Source organism: Lepidochelys kempii, chromosome 8 (assembly GCF_965140265.1).
Source record: "Lepidochelys kempii isolate rLepKem1 chromosome 8, rLepKem1.hap2, whole genome shotgun sequence".
NCBI classification, from domain to species: domain Eukaryota; kingdom Metazoa; phylum Chordata; order Testudines; family Cheloniidae; genus Lepidochelys; species Lepidochelys kempii.
Window position 1 is genome coordinate 108,631,921 of NC_133263.1, and position 17,054 is coordinate 108,648,974.

Below are 17,054 nucleotides of genomic sequence, written 5' to 3' on the forward strand. Positions count from 1 at the left end.
GAGCTATGGCCCCTCTGCCCCGCCCTCCGGTTCAGGCGCCACTGCTCTAAGATATGAATACATCATCCTGCTTCTTTCCAAATACATAACAGAAATATTAATTGAATACTTATGCCTGTTCTGCATAATGATTGACAATTTCACTATCGTTGTCTAGTATTAGACATAAACAATTGCTAAGATTTAGCTTAGCTGATAACTTTAGCTTTCCTTATCAATTGCCTGCATTTCCTAATTTCAGGTTTGTACTCATTGCTCTAAACTGCTCCATTTTTCCAACAGTTATATATCTCTATGTAAATTTATATTTCATTGCTGTTTTCCCTTATCCTCTCTTTTAAACTTATTTCATTATTGTAGCATGAGGATATGGGGGCATCTTATACAGCATTTTTTAAACCTCCCAATTATCATTCACATTTTTATGCTTACATTTTCCCTTCCACTCAGTTTTTCCCATGGTTGTTTTCAGATTTGAGAAATTGGCAATTTTAAAGCACTAAGTATATATATATATATTGCTGGCTAGGATTGAATTGTTTGCACATAACCAATGAAATTAGATAGCAATCACCTGCAGCAAGGCAACCATCAATTTTTATGACAGTGATTAGTTCATCTTTATCCATCAGAATGAGGTCTAATATAAAATTACCTTTTTGTGTTAGAAAGCCAGCATCTATTATTTTTAGAACTCCAAGAATGTTTTACTAGAGGTAAAATGAGACCTCCAACATGTCCTCCAGCCTGAAATTCCTCATGACAATGCATTTTTTCTTTCTAACATTATAGATAAATGTTTAAGGAGCTGCTTATCCTGTTCCCTTGTCTGATGTGGTCTCTATAACAAATCCCCACCATATTCCATCTTGTGATTTAATCAGTTAGAACATTTATCCATAAGCCTTTCAGGTCCTGTTCTTCTGAAATGTCAATAACTCTAAAGCAGGTAATTGGATCTTTGATGTAGAGTACCACCACCCCCTTCTGTCCACTTTATCTTTCCTAATTATAGACTATCACTATTTTATGTTAGTTTTTCCCCTTGCTTGGAGGCTTACATGTGGGACATACCAGATGATTGTCTGAGGCTTTTGTTTCTAGTTAGTTTTTTCCTTTTGGGTTTTTACCCCTCTCTGACATGGTCTGAGTGGTTCCTCTACTGTTCTGAAAACTGATTTATTACTTTATTATTTACAAAATTTTAAAAAACAAATTATAGAGACATTTTCAGGAGAAGAAGGTGTTGCCTAACCTCAGTTATCATAGAGAAAGTTAGCTTATGTAAACTATACATTATCTGGTGTAGAATGCTTCTATTCTCATCTGTCCCAGGATGTCACCCAGTTAGGTGAAAGTAGTGGTGGTGTGTTCATACAGGGACAACTGGAAGAAACGGTTTATTTTACAGGACAGTGATTTTGTTACGCTTATGCACTCTAACAGAGGTTACCAGAAGAGGGGGTTCCAGTTATAGGACAGCGTTTTTTCTCTGCCCAGGCAATTCCTCCAATGTTACCTGATAGACAGGGTTGTTCTGGATGTCAGCTTTGACAATTGCCATCGTTCTCTGCTTCTCCCACATCCAATAGGCAAGATTTGACTCAGGGGGTCCAGTCTGGGCCACCAAATACTTAGAATCAGGAGAAAAGGCTAGGCTGACAAATTCCTGAACAGGGAAGTCAAAGACACTAAGTACTTTCCGCTTTTTACATGGGACAGATGACAATTCATAAATTGTGATAGTGGGTTTCTCTTGCACTGTCTCAGAGATGGCCAGGTAGCGTCGACTTGGACTCATGGCCAATGCTAACATCCCCTGACTCTTCTCAGATCCTGTCAAGCAGAGAGAGACAGAGAGAGAGATACAAACAGAGACTCTATTAACCCAATTGGGAGGGAAGATGTTGTTGTGCATGAAGTCAAATGTGCATAATTAAATGCCCCACAATATATTAGCGTGCTAAGATTTCATAGATAAACATTCAAAAATCAGGAAATATCAGAGTTAAGGTTGCCCATGCAAAATCTGCCTCTTGTGCGTATGCAACACTGACAGACGGTTGTTGGTGGATGGGATTGAACCTGGAACTTTGGAGCTAAATACATGAGCCTCTACTGCATGAGCTAAAAGCCATATGGCTCTTAGCTAAGATTAATGAGTCTGCTCTATAGCCTATCTCTCTAAGTGTTCTCGGTGCCACTAGAGGGGACAGAACACTACTCCCAAGAGGTGTGTGGGTTACACATATACATGGAGGCTATGTCTACACTTGCGACCTACATGCCTACAAGTGCACTGTTGTGCCATAACCCCTCTATTATCCACATCTGAATTCTTGAATCATGTGTGAGAAAGCTAGCACACATGAAGGATGTGGTTGTGCACACGATTCCACAGTGGCATGGTCCCATATTCCTGCTACACTACAGCGTGGATGAGCATAAGGGATGTGTTACAGTTTCAGAAGTCTGCCAGGCCCATTCCCCTAATGCATTGAAGCCTTTCTTGCCTAACCCTTACTCAATGTATAAAGATCCAGGGCCCTCTGTTAACATGGACCATGTTCCCAGAGCAGCTGCCTGGTCCACCAAGCACATCCAGGTGCTCATCAAACTGTGGTCAGAGTATAACATACTCCACAACTTCATCTGGAGCAGCTAGAAGATTCCCCTGTACCAGAAAATTTCGTAGAAGCTGGAGGAGGTGGGCATTCACTAGACTCCATTCCTGAGGTTCCTGTACTGGAAGGTGAAGGACTCGAACAGTCACTTGATGAGAGACCCTTGTGCACACCAGATGCTCTCCAGGGCTCCCAGTGCAGAGCCTGAAATGGTTCATGACTCCCAGGGTGAGGAGACAGCAGGGACCTCAGAGGAAGCATAGGAGACCCAGAAGAAGAGAATCAAGTTATTTTAAACCTCTTCCTCACGGAGCCAGTAGAACAAACCCCACCCCCCCAAGCCGAAGAGCCAAAGGAGGACCCCAACCTGCAGCAGGAATCAGAATACAAGGCTGGTAAGTTTTACAACAGACCCCAACCCTCCCTGACAATAACTCCTCTTGCTCTGAAACTGAATGCCTGAACTCAATGCCTGAAACTGCCTGGGAAGAAGGATAAAGGAGTTTGAGGCGCAAGTGGTGTTCTCGTCCATCCTCCCCATGGAAGGAAAAGGCCGGGGTAGGGACCGTCGAATTGTGGAAGTCAACGAATGGCTACGCAGATGGTGTCGGAGAGAAGGCTTTGGATTCTTTGACCATGGGATGGTGTTCCAAGAAGGAGGAGTGCTGGGCAGAGATGGGCTCCACCTAACGAAGAGAGGGAAGAGCATCTTTGCGAGCAGGCTGGCTAACCTAGTGAGGAGGGCTTTAAACTAGGTTCACTGGGGAAAGGAGACCAAAGCCCTGAGGTAAGTGGGAAAGCGGGATACCGGGAGGAAGCACAGGCAGGAACGTCTGTGAGGGGAGAGCTCCTACCTCATACTGAGAATGGGGGATGATCAGCAGGTTATCTCACGTGCCTATATACAAATGCACAAAGCCTTGGAAACAAGCAGGGAGAACTGGAGGTCCGGGTGATGTCAAGGAATTATGATGTCATTGGAATAACAGAGACTTGGTGGGATAACTCACATGACTGGAGTATTGTCATGGATGGTTATAAACTGTTCAGGAAGGACAGGCAGGGCAGAAAAGGTGGGGGAGTAGCACTGTATGTAAGGGAGCAGTATGACTGCTCAGAGCTCCGGTATGAAACTGAAGAAAAACCTGAGTGTCTCTGGATTAAGTTTAGAAGCGTGAGTAACAAGGGTGATGTAGTGGTGGGAGTCTGCTATAGACCACCGGACCAGGGGGATGAGGCTTTCTTCCGGCAACTCGCAGAAGCTACTAGATCACACACCCTGGTTCTCATGGGCGACTTTAATCTTCCTGATATCTGCTGGGAGAGCACTACAGCGGTGCATAGACAATCCAGGAAGTTTTTGGAAAATGTAGGGGACAATTTCCTGGTACAAGTGCTAGAGGAGCCAACTAGGGGGGGAGCTTTTCTTGACCTGCTGCTCACAAACCAGGAAGAATTAGTGGGGGAAGCAAAAGTGGATGGGAATCTGGGAGGCAGTGACCATGAGTTGGTTGAGTTCAGGATCCTGACACAGGGAAGAAAGGTAAGCAGCAGAATATGGACCCTGGACTTCAGGAAAGCAGACTTCGACTCCCTCAGGGAACGGATGGCCAGGATCCCCTGGGGGACTAACTTGAAGGGGAAAGGAGTCCAGGAGAGCTGGCTGTATTTCAAGGAATCCCTATTGAGGTTACAGGGACAAACCATCCCGATGTGTCGAAAGAATAGTAAATATGGCAGGCAACCAGCTTGGCTTAACGGTGAAATCCTTGCGGATCTTAAACATAAAAAAGAAGCTTACAAGAAGTGGAAGGTTGGACATATGACCAGGGAAGAGTATAAAAATATTGCTCGGGCATGTAGGAATGAAATCAGGAGGGCCAAATCACACCTGGGGCTGCAGCTAGCAAGAGATGTCAAGAGTAACAAGAAGGGTTTCTTCAGGTATGTTGGCAACAAGAAGAAAGCGAAGGAAAGTGTGGGCCCCTTACTGAATGAGGGAGGCAACCTAGTAACAGAGGATGTGGAAAAAGCTAATGTACTCAATGCTTTTTTTGCCTCTGTCTTCACTAACAACGTCAGCTCCCAGACTGCTGCGCTGGTCATCACAGCATGGGGAGTAGGTGGCCACCCCTCTGTGGAGAAAGAGGTGGTTAGGGACTATTTAGAAAAGCTGGACGTGCACAAGTCCATAGGGCCGGATGCGTTGCATCCGAGAGTGCTAAAGGAATTGGCGGCTGTGATTGCAGAGCCATTGGTCATTATCTTTGAAAACTCATGTCGAACGGGGGAAGTCCCGGATGACTGGAAAAAGGCTAATGTAGTGCCAATCTTTAAAAAAGGGAAGAAGGAGGATCCTGGGAACTACAGGCCAGTCAGTCTCACCTCAGTCCCCAGAAAAATCATGGAGCAGGTCCTCAAGGAATCAATCCTGAAGCACTTACACGAGAAGAAAGTGATCAGGAACAGTCAGCATGGATTCACCAAGGGAAGGTCATGCCCGACTAATCTAATCACCTTTTATGATGAGATTACTGGTTCTGTGGATGAAGGGAAAGCAGTGGATGTATTGTTTCTTGACTTTAGCAAAGCTTTTGACACGGTCTCCCACAGTATTCTTGTCAGCAAGTTAAAGAAGTATGGGCTGGATGAATGCACTATAAGGTGGATAGAAAGTTGGCTAGATTGTCAGGCTCAACGGGTAGTGATCAATGGCTCCATGTCTAGTTGGCAGCCGGTATCAAGTGGAGTGCCCCAAGGGTCGGTCCTGGGGCTGGTTTTGTTCAATATCTTCATAAATGATCTGGAGGATGGTGTGGATTGCACTCTCAGCAAATTTGCGGATGATACTAAACTAGGAGGAGTGGTAGATATGCTGGAGGGCAGGGATAGGATACAGAGAGACCTAGACAAATTGGAGGATTGGGCCAAAAGAAATCTGATAAGGTTCAACAAGGATAAGTGCAGAGTCCTGCACTTAGGATGGAAGAACCCAATGCACTGCTACAGACTAGGGACCGAATGGATAGGCAGCAGTTCTGCGGAAAAGGACCTAGGGGTGACAGTGGACGAGAAGCTGGATATGAGTCAACAGTGTGCCCTTGTTGCCAAGAAGGCCAATGGCATTTTGGGATGTATAAATAGGGGCATTGCCAGCAGATCGAGGGACGTGATCGTTCCCCTCTATTCGACATTGGTGAGGCCTCATCTGGAGTACTGTGTCCAGTTTTGGGCCCCACACTACAAGAAGGATGTGGAAAAATTGGAAAGAGTCCAGCGAAGGGCAACAAAAATGATTAGGGGTCTGGAACACATAACTTATGAGAAAGGCTGAGGGAACTGGGATTGTTTAGTCTGCAGAAGAGAAGAATGAGGGGGGATTTGATAGCTGCTTTCAACTACCTGAGAGGTGGTTCCAAAGAGGATGGTTCTAGACTATTCTCAGTGGTAAAAGAGGACAGAACAAGGAGTAATGGTCTCAAGTTGCAGTGGGGGAGGTTTAGGTTGGATATTAGGAAAAACTTTTTCACTAGGAGGGTGGTGAAACACTGGAATGCATTATTTAGGGAGGTGGTAGAATCTCCTTCCTTAGAAGTTTTTAAGGTCAGGCTTGACAAAGCCCTGGCTGGGATGATTTAATTGGGGATTGGTCCTGCTTTGAGCAGGGGGTTGGACTAGATGAGCTCCTGAGGTCCCTTCCGACCCTGATATTCTATGATTCTATGAAACTCAGTCCCCACAGTGTGCCACCCTGAAAGCAAGACAGGGCAATAAAGCAATGATTTTATTGAAATTCCATTAACCACTCCTACAAATTTAGCTGAAGCTATACCAAAGATTATTAATAAACTGTCATTATGCCTCTGTGTCTGTTCATTTCTCAGCCAGCATGCTGTCAGTGATAGTCCTGGGCCATGTGGACCAGGTGAAAGGAAGGAAAGATCTGGGTTTGGAAAGGGCCCATTGGGGATAGGACAGTTGTAGAAAACATGGTTGTTCAAAGATTAAAAAAACAACCACCAACCCTCCCCTTCCCCTTGCCTTCCTGTCCCTTTACAATGGGATATGTGCAGAAGGCTGGTGTGGGAGGGGGTGAATGGGTTAGGTGTGAGCCTGCTTAGGTAAATGAACCCTTTGGTTCTCTGAGGAACGTCACAGAAGTCCTTTGTCCCTGTGAACATTAGAAATGTCTTTTACCATTTGCAGTTCCTGGTGTCTGGATACTCCCTGCTCTAAGCTATGCTGCAGAAGAAACGGGGGTGGATCAAGGATCAGCTCTGGCAGTTGCACAAACACAGGGCCATGTCTCTTTGCAGTGGAGAGTGGCTTTCCATGTTTACTGGAAAGTTCAGGGAACAAAATAAAGTTTCAGTGTGACTCTTTCTTTCCCTGTCCCTCCCCCTGCTCTTTGCTGGACACAGAGGCCAGATTTTCTGGCAATGCAGGGTGGGGAAGGTTACGGGGTGGGTGGGCATTCTTAGTGGTTTGCTTTTCCATTTTCACGGGAACTCCATCTGCTAGCTTAGAATACAATACATTTCCTCTTGAATTGCATCCCAATCCTGTAAGCATATTTCAGCAAGTTTTTGGTGTAGCAGAAATTCAAACTGGTTCTTCAGGTTCAACAGCAGTGCAAATATGCTTAGTCCACCTTCATTCAGCAATATGTAGAGGGGTGACCATTACCAGAAATAGCTCTCTGTCATGGACTGCCAGCTCTCCCCCACATGACTGGAAAGCCAACCCTCTTCTCCATTCTAGAACTTTGAAAATGGCTATGTTCTCCAAAAGATGGCCCACCTTTAAGAAATAAATTGGTAACATAGCCCCTGGAAGGACTGAACCATACTGGCCCCTTGATACAGTGCAAGCATTATAATTTTTTAAAAAACATTACCACAGGTATTTTACTATTATTAACCTTTGCTCCTTCCTCAGGTGCTGCAAAAGTTGCCTGACAACGAAGAAGGCATCAGAAGTCTTATTTTCTGAAATGTTAAAATTATCAATATTGTGGCCATTGGCAGCATAGCTATGTTATGTGCAGGGATTTTTTCCCATCCTTCAAAGGAAAAAAGTAGTATAATGGTACCCTTGTGTTTGAATTGGCAGGACCTTCTGCTGTAAAGAGGAAAACCATTCTACCAGGAGGTCAGAAGCAGCACTCCAGAGACAGCAGAGGCAGATGGAGAAGGACCTGCTTATTGCCATGGACAGAAAGAACCAAGCACAATTTGAGTTCAGAGCATAGAAGGTTTAGGTTCTTAGGCAGGAGGCACTGATGAACCAGTTCCTGGAGCAGGATGCATGCCATGGGGAATGGGAGTATGCCCAAAAGGAATTGGCTCATGCCCTAATAAAATCACTCATTCAACTGGAGGTGGAAAGCATTCAGGACCTGCCTGCCACCTTGGTTGCTGCTCTTTTTTGAGAAAACCAGCTATAATTTCTGCTACATGGCTTATGGCAACCACCTGTGGATAGAGGACAGTACTGATTGCCTGGCAAGCCTGTACAGTCACCACCCCAAGAGTGGACTCCCCAACCTCAAACTGGTTTGCAACTGACTAATAGCTGTCAGATGTTCCTAGCTTCCAAAGGCATAGCCAATAATTTCTGCATACATATGGGTTTCTGAAAACGAGTGGTCTGGCACTGGAGGGTGGGTGTAAGCTCCTCGCACAGCTTCATGAAGGCCTAGATCCTCATTTGGAAGTTCTGAAGCCATTAGTCATTAGCCAAAGTTTTCAAAATGATATTCTCCCACCACACCATGCTGATTCTCCTGGATTGGAAATGGGGCATACTGTGGCAATACTGGCAGTGAAAATATCTGTTCCATGGGACTACAGTGAATTATCACTCACCCTCTTGATCAGCCATCTTTGGCGTGTCAGAAAGCTCTGGCCTGATTCCATCAAGTATCTAGTGAATTCAGTACTGCACCTCATGAACATTTTTCCCCATGACAAGTAGCAGGAGAAGAACCACATCAACCAGGACTTGCTTCTGGTTTTCCAGCAGAAGGGAGAGGTGAGTGGGACCTGCCATCACAAAATGTGTGAAGGCGGGAGACAGTTCCAGCAACACACAGAAAGGGAATTCCTAGAGTGTCTCCTGTTGTGCACAATACTCAGGGATATTGTCCCTGAAATGGCAGCTCTAATATGGCAAACCCACAAGTGGAAGTGTGGATGAGGGTACACATGTGCACCCATGCCAAGCACAGCATATGTGGACACTCGGTCCAGCTATGGAGTACATGCACTAGCAGTACATCGACAACTACCTGTGAATGCTTGCAAGTGTAGACGTAACCTAAGATACAGACTTTGACTACACAATCACATACTAATTTCTCAAATAATACTCTATATCATCACATTTTTTCTATAACCTTAGATACACATATATAGCATCTTGTAACATTGCTTTCTTTCCTATATACTAATGTTATTTTTATCTTTCATGTTTTTATTTGTGTTGTTATTATCATTTTGTATTGTATAAAAGTTTTCCATTTTATCTTTGACTTAGGGTAAAACTCTCATTAACTCCGATGGGGTCAGGATTTCACCCTTAGGCTTTTTACAAACATGACCTCTTTAAGCATTTGTTTTAGTAATTTGGTCAGCATGCATTTTACAAGGTATTTTTCCTCCTTTGAGACAAATATACTTCTGGACACTAATTTATTTTAGAGACACAACACTCTCTCCTTCGTTAAGGTTTCAACTAGGTCCCATAATAAACCTTAACTTTTGTACATCCATTGTTAGAGGTTGTCTACAAGATTCATTCATTTGTCTGCACTAGTGAGGTGTAAACTTTAGTGAGCACTAGGGTGTCGTGCATTAACTTGCCCATGTGGACTCTACCAGCACGCAGTAAAAGTTTTCTAGTGTGCGTTAATGCAGTCCTGTTTCAAACAGCACTACAAGCACGTAGAGATAAAATCAGAAAGGCTTAAACAGAAAATGAATTTCACCTGGCAAGGGACATAAAAGGCAGTAAGAAGAGGTTCTTTAAATATATTAGGAGCAAAAGGAAGATGAAGGAACGTGTTGGTCCTCAGTCTACTTAACGGGAAGGAGAGCTAATAACGGATGACATCAGGAAGGCAGAGGTGTTTAAAGCTTATTTCGCTTTTTTGCTTATTTGTCTTCAGTAAAAAGGTTAATGGTGACCAGATACTCAACACTGTTAATATTAACAAGGGGGAAAGAACACAAGCCAAAATAGAGAAAGAAGAGGTTAAAGAATATTTAGATACGTTAGATGTATTTAAGTTGGCAGGACTTGATGACATTCATGCTAGATTTCTTAAGGAAGTAGCTGAAGTAATTCTGACACCATTAGCAATTATCTGTGGGAGTTCATGGAGAACAGGTGAGGTCTCAGAGAACTGGAGAAGGGCAAACATAGTACCTAGCTTCAAAAAAGGGAATAAAGAGGGAAATTATAGATCAGTCATCTTAACTTCAATACCTAGAAAGATACTGGAACAAATAATTAAACAATCTGTGAACAACTACAAGTCAACATGGTTATAAGGAATAGCCAGCATGGATTGGTCATGTTAAACCAACTGTCATGAATCGGGACATTGATTGTCAGGTCTACTGGCTGAAGTGAAGTCAAGCACAGTGGTCAGAACAGGATCCAGGCTTAGTGGTTGGAGCTGAAATTTAGAATCAGGAGTCAGAGCTAGAGCCAGAAGGTCAGTATCTAGAGCCAAAGGGTCTGAACCAGAGTTAGGAACCAAAGCCAGAAGTCAGTGCCAGACTCAGGAACCCAGTAGGATAGCAGGGCTGGAGTGGCCAGGGGCAGTGCAGAAGCAGGAATGGAGATTAGCTGGGAACAAGATAAGCAAAGGAATGATCGCAGCTGCAAGTATAAGTGTTGAGCAGCCAGAGACCAGTTGTTGCTGCTGAGCTTAAGAGCAGGCTTGCTGACTTACTTGGCCAATTAGGCAGCGTGGTCATTCAGGCTGTCCGGCTGTGGCTCAGTTGTGCTCATAGGCTGCCTGGAGACTGAGCAGGTGCAGCTACAAGTCCTCATTCCTGAGAGAAGCTACTTCCTCAAGGGCACCTCCTAGGGCCTCTGGACACAGCTTCTAGGGATGAGCTCAGGAGAATATTTATACCAGCTTGGGGGCATGGATATTTTCTGCTAGTTCCCACAACTGGTCATCAGAGCCATATCCCTCCCAGTCCACTAAATGGTGGAACTTTCCCCAAACTTGATTAGAGTCAAGAATTGATTGGACAAGGTATTCTTCTTGTCATTGGACCATAATGGGTGTTGACAGTGGGTTGGATCAACCTGAGAAGGGGTTCTTGATGTAGGATTTCAGGAGGGAAGCCTGGAACATGGGGTGGATTTTCACTGACTCAGGCAGATGAAGCCTGCATGTCACTGGATTGACCTGTTTGATGATCTTGAACAGCCCCATGTATTGGTGATCTAACTTGGCTGTAAGCTGGAGGTTTCAAGTTCACATCATGACCTTGTCCCCATAGGTAGGCTAGGTGTGGCTTATTTGCATACTGCTTATAGACCTTTTTAGTACTTCTAGATGTTCTATGAGCTCTTGTTGTATATAATGCAGATGAGTGACCAGGTCCATTTCTGCAGGGACTGAGCAGTTTGTAGGCAGCCCCAGATGGAAGCAAGGATGTAAGCCATAACTGGCACAGAAGGGCTTCTGCCAAGTGGAGGCATGAATCACATTGTTACAAGCAAATTTGGCATATGGGAGCAGGGAGATCCAGTCATCCTGGTGGTAATTTAGAGAGCACTGGAGGCATTGTTCAAGAATCTAGTTCACCCGGTCCATCTGTGTACGATATGCAGTGGAGGTAAAAAGTTCTACCCTTAGGAGTCTGAAGACCTCTCACCAGACACAAGAGACAAACCATGGGCCTCAGTCCAACACAATGCCGGTCGATAGTCCGTGGAGCATTCAAGAAAGAGGCAGACCGTTTCCAGGGCAGTGGGAACCATGCAAAAGGGGATAAAGTGTGCCATCTTGTGTAAGTACATCCAGAGGAGCAGTGTAGTTCTACTGTGAAACCCAAGGACACAGTAAACCATGGGCTGAGATGGAGCGAATGGGGTGAAGGAGTCCAAATGCCCTTCTGAGGGGGTTCTTAGTCCAGGAACACTGATCACAGGAGTCAGTGTATTTCCTGAGAGACAAGGTGGGTGAGGTAATTGTGACATTGCACCCCATACTCTTCATAGTGAAATTATTATAATATGATTATGGCATAATGATAATGTATTTTATGCAAGATAAGTCATGTGAAGTATCATTGTAAAGGTTATGACTTACTGAATATGATTATCCTACTTGTATGCATCTATCATTTTTGTTTCTCATGTTAGGACTATTGTCTATGTATCTATTACAAATGGGTTTACGTATCGAAATGCCCACTAGGCAGAATGCACTCAGCCTAGATGGCTGGCTGGGAAGGGCCCATTCAAGTTAATGAACAATTAGGGAGAACAATAGGCCTTAGAAGCAGCTTATCTCCCACTTGGGGAGGGAGGGGCTCCCTGAGGATGCTACAAACAGCCTCTTACTCATGGCTGCTAGGTCACTCCAGGCACAAGTGTCAGGTCACCGGATACTGGACTCCATCTTGGGATACTAGTGTTTTTCCACTGACTGGTGTGGGAACCAAGCTTTGAAACAAAGGGTTCCCACCATATGCAAAAGCTACATAAGGCAGGGGAGTGACATCACTGTAGTTCTTCACTGACTCCCCGCCCAAAGAGACTCCTGGAAACACCTGAGGAACAAAGACTGAACTGGGGGGAAGTGCTGGATGCCCCAATCTGCTGTCCCCTCCCGCACCCTAACTCCCTCCCAGAGCCTGCGCCCCGCACCTCCTCCCGCATCCCAATCCCCAGCCTCACACCCCCTCCCGCACCCAAACTCCCTCCCTCTTAGTTAACTGGCATTTTTCACTTACCAGCACCATGCCGGATAAAACAGTTTTTACTGTAGTATATCAAGCTTAGTTTGTGTGTTTTATTTATTTGCTAGGTAATCTTCTTTGATCCGTTTGCTATCCCTTATAATCAATTAAAATGTTTTTGTAGTTAATAAACTTGTTTTTGTTTTGTCTAAAATCAGTGTGTGTGGAAATCATAATTTGGGGCAGAAAGCTGTTGTATATTTCCTCTCCACACTGAGGGAGGAGGCGAATTTTATGAACTTACTCTGTACACATGTACACTCCAGAGAGGAAGTGCATGCCTTAGGAACTGGGAGGTGCCCTAGCTGTGCCCCCCCCCCATACAGAGCTGATCACAGCTTCTATACGCAACTGGGTGTGTCCCTACCTGATTCTGTGCTGGTGAAGTGCAGGCTGGTGCCTGGGAGAGGGCTTGGCAGGCTGGTCACAGCAGTACAGTGTAAAGAGAGCCCAAGCTGGTGGGTCAGGGGGGTTCAGTGGTACCCCAGTTCCAGGTAGCACCCCGGCGGGGAACCCATCACAGTAATATCTTTTATTGGACCAATGTTTATTGGAGAAAGAGACAAGCTTTCAAGTGCCACAGAGCTCTTCTTGAGGTCTGTGAAAGGTAATCAAAGTGCCACAGCTAAACATAAGATGGAACAGATTGTTAGGCATAACAAAGTACTCTACTTAGGAAGGAACAATCAGTTGCACATATACAAAATGGGAAATGACTGCCTTGGAATGAGTACTGCAGAAAGGAATCTGGGGGTCCTAGTGGATCAAAAGCTAAATATGAGTGAGCAATGTAACACTGTTGCAAAAAAAGCAAACATAATTCTGGGATGTATTAGTGAGAGTATTGTAAGCAAGACATGAGAAGTAATTCTTCTGCTCTGCTCCTCGCTGGTTAGGCTTCAACTGGAGTATTGTGTCTGGTTCTGGGTGCCACATTTCAGGGAAGATGTGGACAAATTGGAGAAAGTCCAGAGAAGAGCAACAAAAATGATTAAAGGTCTAGAAAACATGACCTGTCAGGGAAGACTGAAAAAATTGGGTTTATTTAGTCTGGAGAAGAGAAGACTGAGTGGGGGACATGATAACAGTTTTCAAGTACATAAAAGGTTGTTACAAGCAGGAGGGTTCTCATTAACCTCTGAGGATAGGACAAGAAGCAATGGTCTTAAATTGGAGCAAGGGCAGTTTAAGTTGGACATTAGGAAGAACTTCCTGACTGTCAGGGTGGTTAACCACTGGAATAAATTGCCTATTGGAGATTTTTAAGAGCAGATTAGACAAACACCTGTCAGGGATGGTCTAGATAATAATTAGTCCTGCCATGAGTACAGGGAATTGGACTAGATGAACTCTCAAGGTCCCTTCCAGTCCTACAATTCTATGATATTAGGAAATACTTTCTAACTGTAAGAGTAGTTAAATTCTGAAGTAGACTTCCAAAGGACATTGTTGAATCCCCATCACTGAAGGTTTTTTAGAACAAGTTAGACAAATACCTGTTAGGAATGGTCTAGATGTACTTGGTCCTACCTCAGCACAGAGGGCTGAACCTGAGGACCTCTTGAGGTTCCTTCCAGCCCTACATTTCCATGGTTAACATACACTAGGGAACTTTTAGGGCATACCAGCAGGGTCCACATAGACCAGTTACCAGTCGGAGAACACTTCAATCTCTCTGGTCACTCGATCTCAGAGCTAAAGGTCGCAATATTAGAACAAAAAGACTGCAAAAACAGACTCCAACGAGAGACTGCTGAATTGGAATTAATTTGCAAACTGGATACAATTAACTTAGGCTTGAATGGAGACTGGGAGTGGATGTGTGATTACACAAAGTAAAACTATTTCCCCATGTTTATTCCCCACCCACCCCCCACTGCTCCTCAGATGTTCCTGTTAACTGCTGGAAATGGCCCACGTTGATTATCACCACAAAAGGTTTTCTCCCCCTGCTCTCCTGCTAGTAATAGCTCATCTTAAGTGATCATTCTCCTTACAGTGTGTATGATAACACCCATTTTTTCATGTTCTGTGTGTATATAAATCTCCTCACTGTATTTTCCATTGAATGCATCTGATGAAGTGATCTGTAGCTCACGAAAGCTTATGCTCAAATAAATTGGTTAGTCTCTAAGGTGCCACTAGTACTCCTTTTCTTTTTATGGACCAGTTAGTGCATGACACATTAATGCACATTAGAATTACACCCCTCTGGTGCACACTAGTGCTTACCATGTAGACAAGTCCTTAGCTTCTCACACAAACATTTTTGTGGCTTCTTCCATGCTGCTCCTTTTACACTGAATACCCTCCCTGAAGTCACTTGCATTCCCTTTTGATCCCTCCTCAAGACCCACCTTTGCTGTCATGACTACAAGAAATGAGGCAATTAATGATGAGTAGATTGGGGACAGCTGACTTCTTATGTATAATATTTTAAAAATTCTAATATGTCTGTATTGCTATGCAATGGTCTGCCTATTAATTGGTACTTCCCAGTGGCAGCACAACACTGGTGGTTCAAGACCTGCACTACCTATTAGAACTGATTTTGAAGGAAAGAATAATAAAGAACCATGGAGATAAATGGAAAATGGGATAAAATGCAATATTTTTACCAAAGGTAGATCATGCCAAACTAACTTGATACATTTCTTTAATAATAGATTTTTTAGACAAGGATCAGAATATCAAACAAGAATTGGATGACCTAGAGGACTGGAGTAATAGAAATGGCATGACATTTAATAATACAAAGTGCAAGGTCATGCCTTTGGGACTAATAGAGTAATACAAAAAAAATCAGTTATAAATTGGGGGAACCTCAGTTGCAAACAACAGAGGAGGAGAAAGACCTGAGCGTATTAGTTGATCACAGGAGGACTATGAGCCACCGATATAATAGGGCAGTGGAAAAGGCAAATGAGATCTTCAGATGCACCAGATGAGGTATCTCTAATAAAGATAAGGAAGTAACACCATTGTACTAGGCACTTGTAAGACCTCATCTGGAATTCTGTGTGCAATTCTCGTCACTCATGTTCCAAAGAGATTAATTCAAACTGGAACAGGAGCAGAGAAGGGCTACTAAGAGGATCAGAGGAATGGGGAGTCTTTCTTAAGGAGCGGAAGCTAAAAAAGCTTGTTTTGTTTTGTTTAGTCTATCAAAATGAAGATGGGTTTCAGAGTAACAGCCGTGTTAGTCTGTATTCGCAAAAAGAAAAGGAGTACTTGTGGCACCTTAGAGATTGGTTAGTCTCTAAGGTGCCACAAGTACTCCTTTTCTTTTTTTAAAATGAAGATGGAAAGGAGATATGATTAAGGCTACGATTATGTCACAGAGGTCATGGAATCTGTGACTTCCATTGACCTCTGTGACATTTTCTGGCCCCGGGCTGGAGCTCCAAGCTCCCCTCCCACCCCCAGCAGCTTCCAGCCCCCACCCTGGTGGGGGGACCCTGCAGTTGCCCAACCGGAGGGAGCAGCAGGAAAAACCCCCACAGCTGCCCAGCCGCACTGAGCAGTGTGGGGATCCTGCAGCTCCCAGATTTTGTACACTGAATGAGGTAAGGATGCTGTAGAACAAATAGAATGTGAACATGTAATTAAAGAGTGTATCATGCTCTGTATGCACAATGGGGACTGAATTAAGTTTGCACAAGCAACGTTAATTCTGGCATGTCCTAACTTATGAATGCTTCACTTTGTAATCTTATTTTTTTTAACATTGTTGTATGGGTATGTCATATACATATATATTGATTGCACCCCTCTTCCCACTCTTTGTATATTCCCTGTCCTCTTAGGCCCAACTCTGCAAACATTTCAGCACAGATCAAAGGGAAACCAAATCAACAGGATTACTCATGTAAATAATTTACATGAGTGTAAAAAGCTCCAACGGCTACCCAGTGTGTGAGATACACTCCATCTGTGCGAGTAGAGACAGCAGCACTGTGTCTGTGAGAGGGAAGGGGTGTTACCTGGGATGAATTTCTGCCATTTCTGCTCTAGGTGGTATTTCACACAGCTGTTCCCCGAGGGGTATATTATGATCTGTTCATCAAAGTAACAAACGTTGTTTGCGACTCGAGAGCGGAGCCCAAAGATGTGGAGAGACTGAGCCACAATCACGGACATGGTGTCCCCGATGCTGCGGGTTCTGCTGGGAGAAAGATACAGGGCATAACACAGACCCCACCACCCGTGCCAACGGCTCCCCGTTCTCCCGCTTCGCCCCACCACGCCAGGCTCCCTTCTTCGGCGCCGGCTCCGCGCCTCAGCCCCCTCCTCCCGTCAGCCGCCCCTCCTCGCGCCCCGCCCGCTCCCCACACACCGCAGCGCTCCCCGCGATCCTCCGCGCCTCAAGAGCCTCTCGGCTTGTTGCCATGGAGACCGAGTCCCACAAGCGAGAGTTTGACCCGGAAGCGGAACTGAGTAG

General features: G+C 44.5%; 1 protein-coding gene across 11 annotated transcripts in view; it reads right to left on the minus strand.

The window, feature by feature from the left end:
- Positions 1–17,028, minus strand: part of CFAP57 (cilia and flagella associated protein 57) — a 154,079-nt gene extending 137,051 nt beyond the window's left edge. For 10 of the 11 annotated variants that reach the window (XR_012160518.1, XM_073358041.1, XM_073358038.1 and 7 more), the window contains exons 1-3: positions 16,950–17,028; positions 16,597–16,775; positions 1,520–1,836 (exon numbers count right to left, since the gene is read on the minus strand). Coding sequence is in view for 10 of the 11 variants with exons in the window: in XM_073358041.1 (XP_073214142.1) it covers positions 1,520–1,836; positions 16,597–16,753 (474 nt within the window). In the remaining variant the exon portion in view is untranslated. Of the gene's footprint in view, positions 1–1,519; positions 1,837–16,596; positions 16,776–16,949 lie in introns of those variants that run through there. The other variant, XM_073358044.1, reaches the window with a different exon arrangement.
- Between the last annotated feature and the right edge of the window lie 26 nt (positions 17,029–17,054).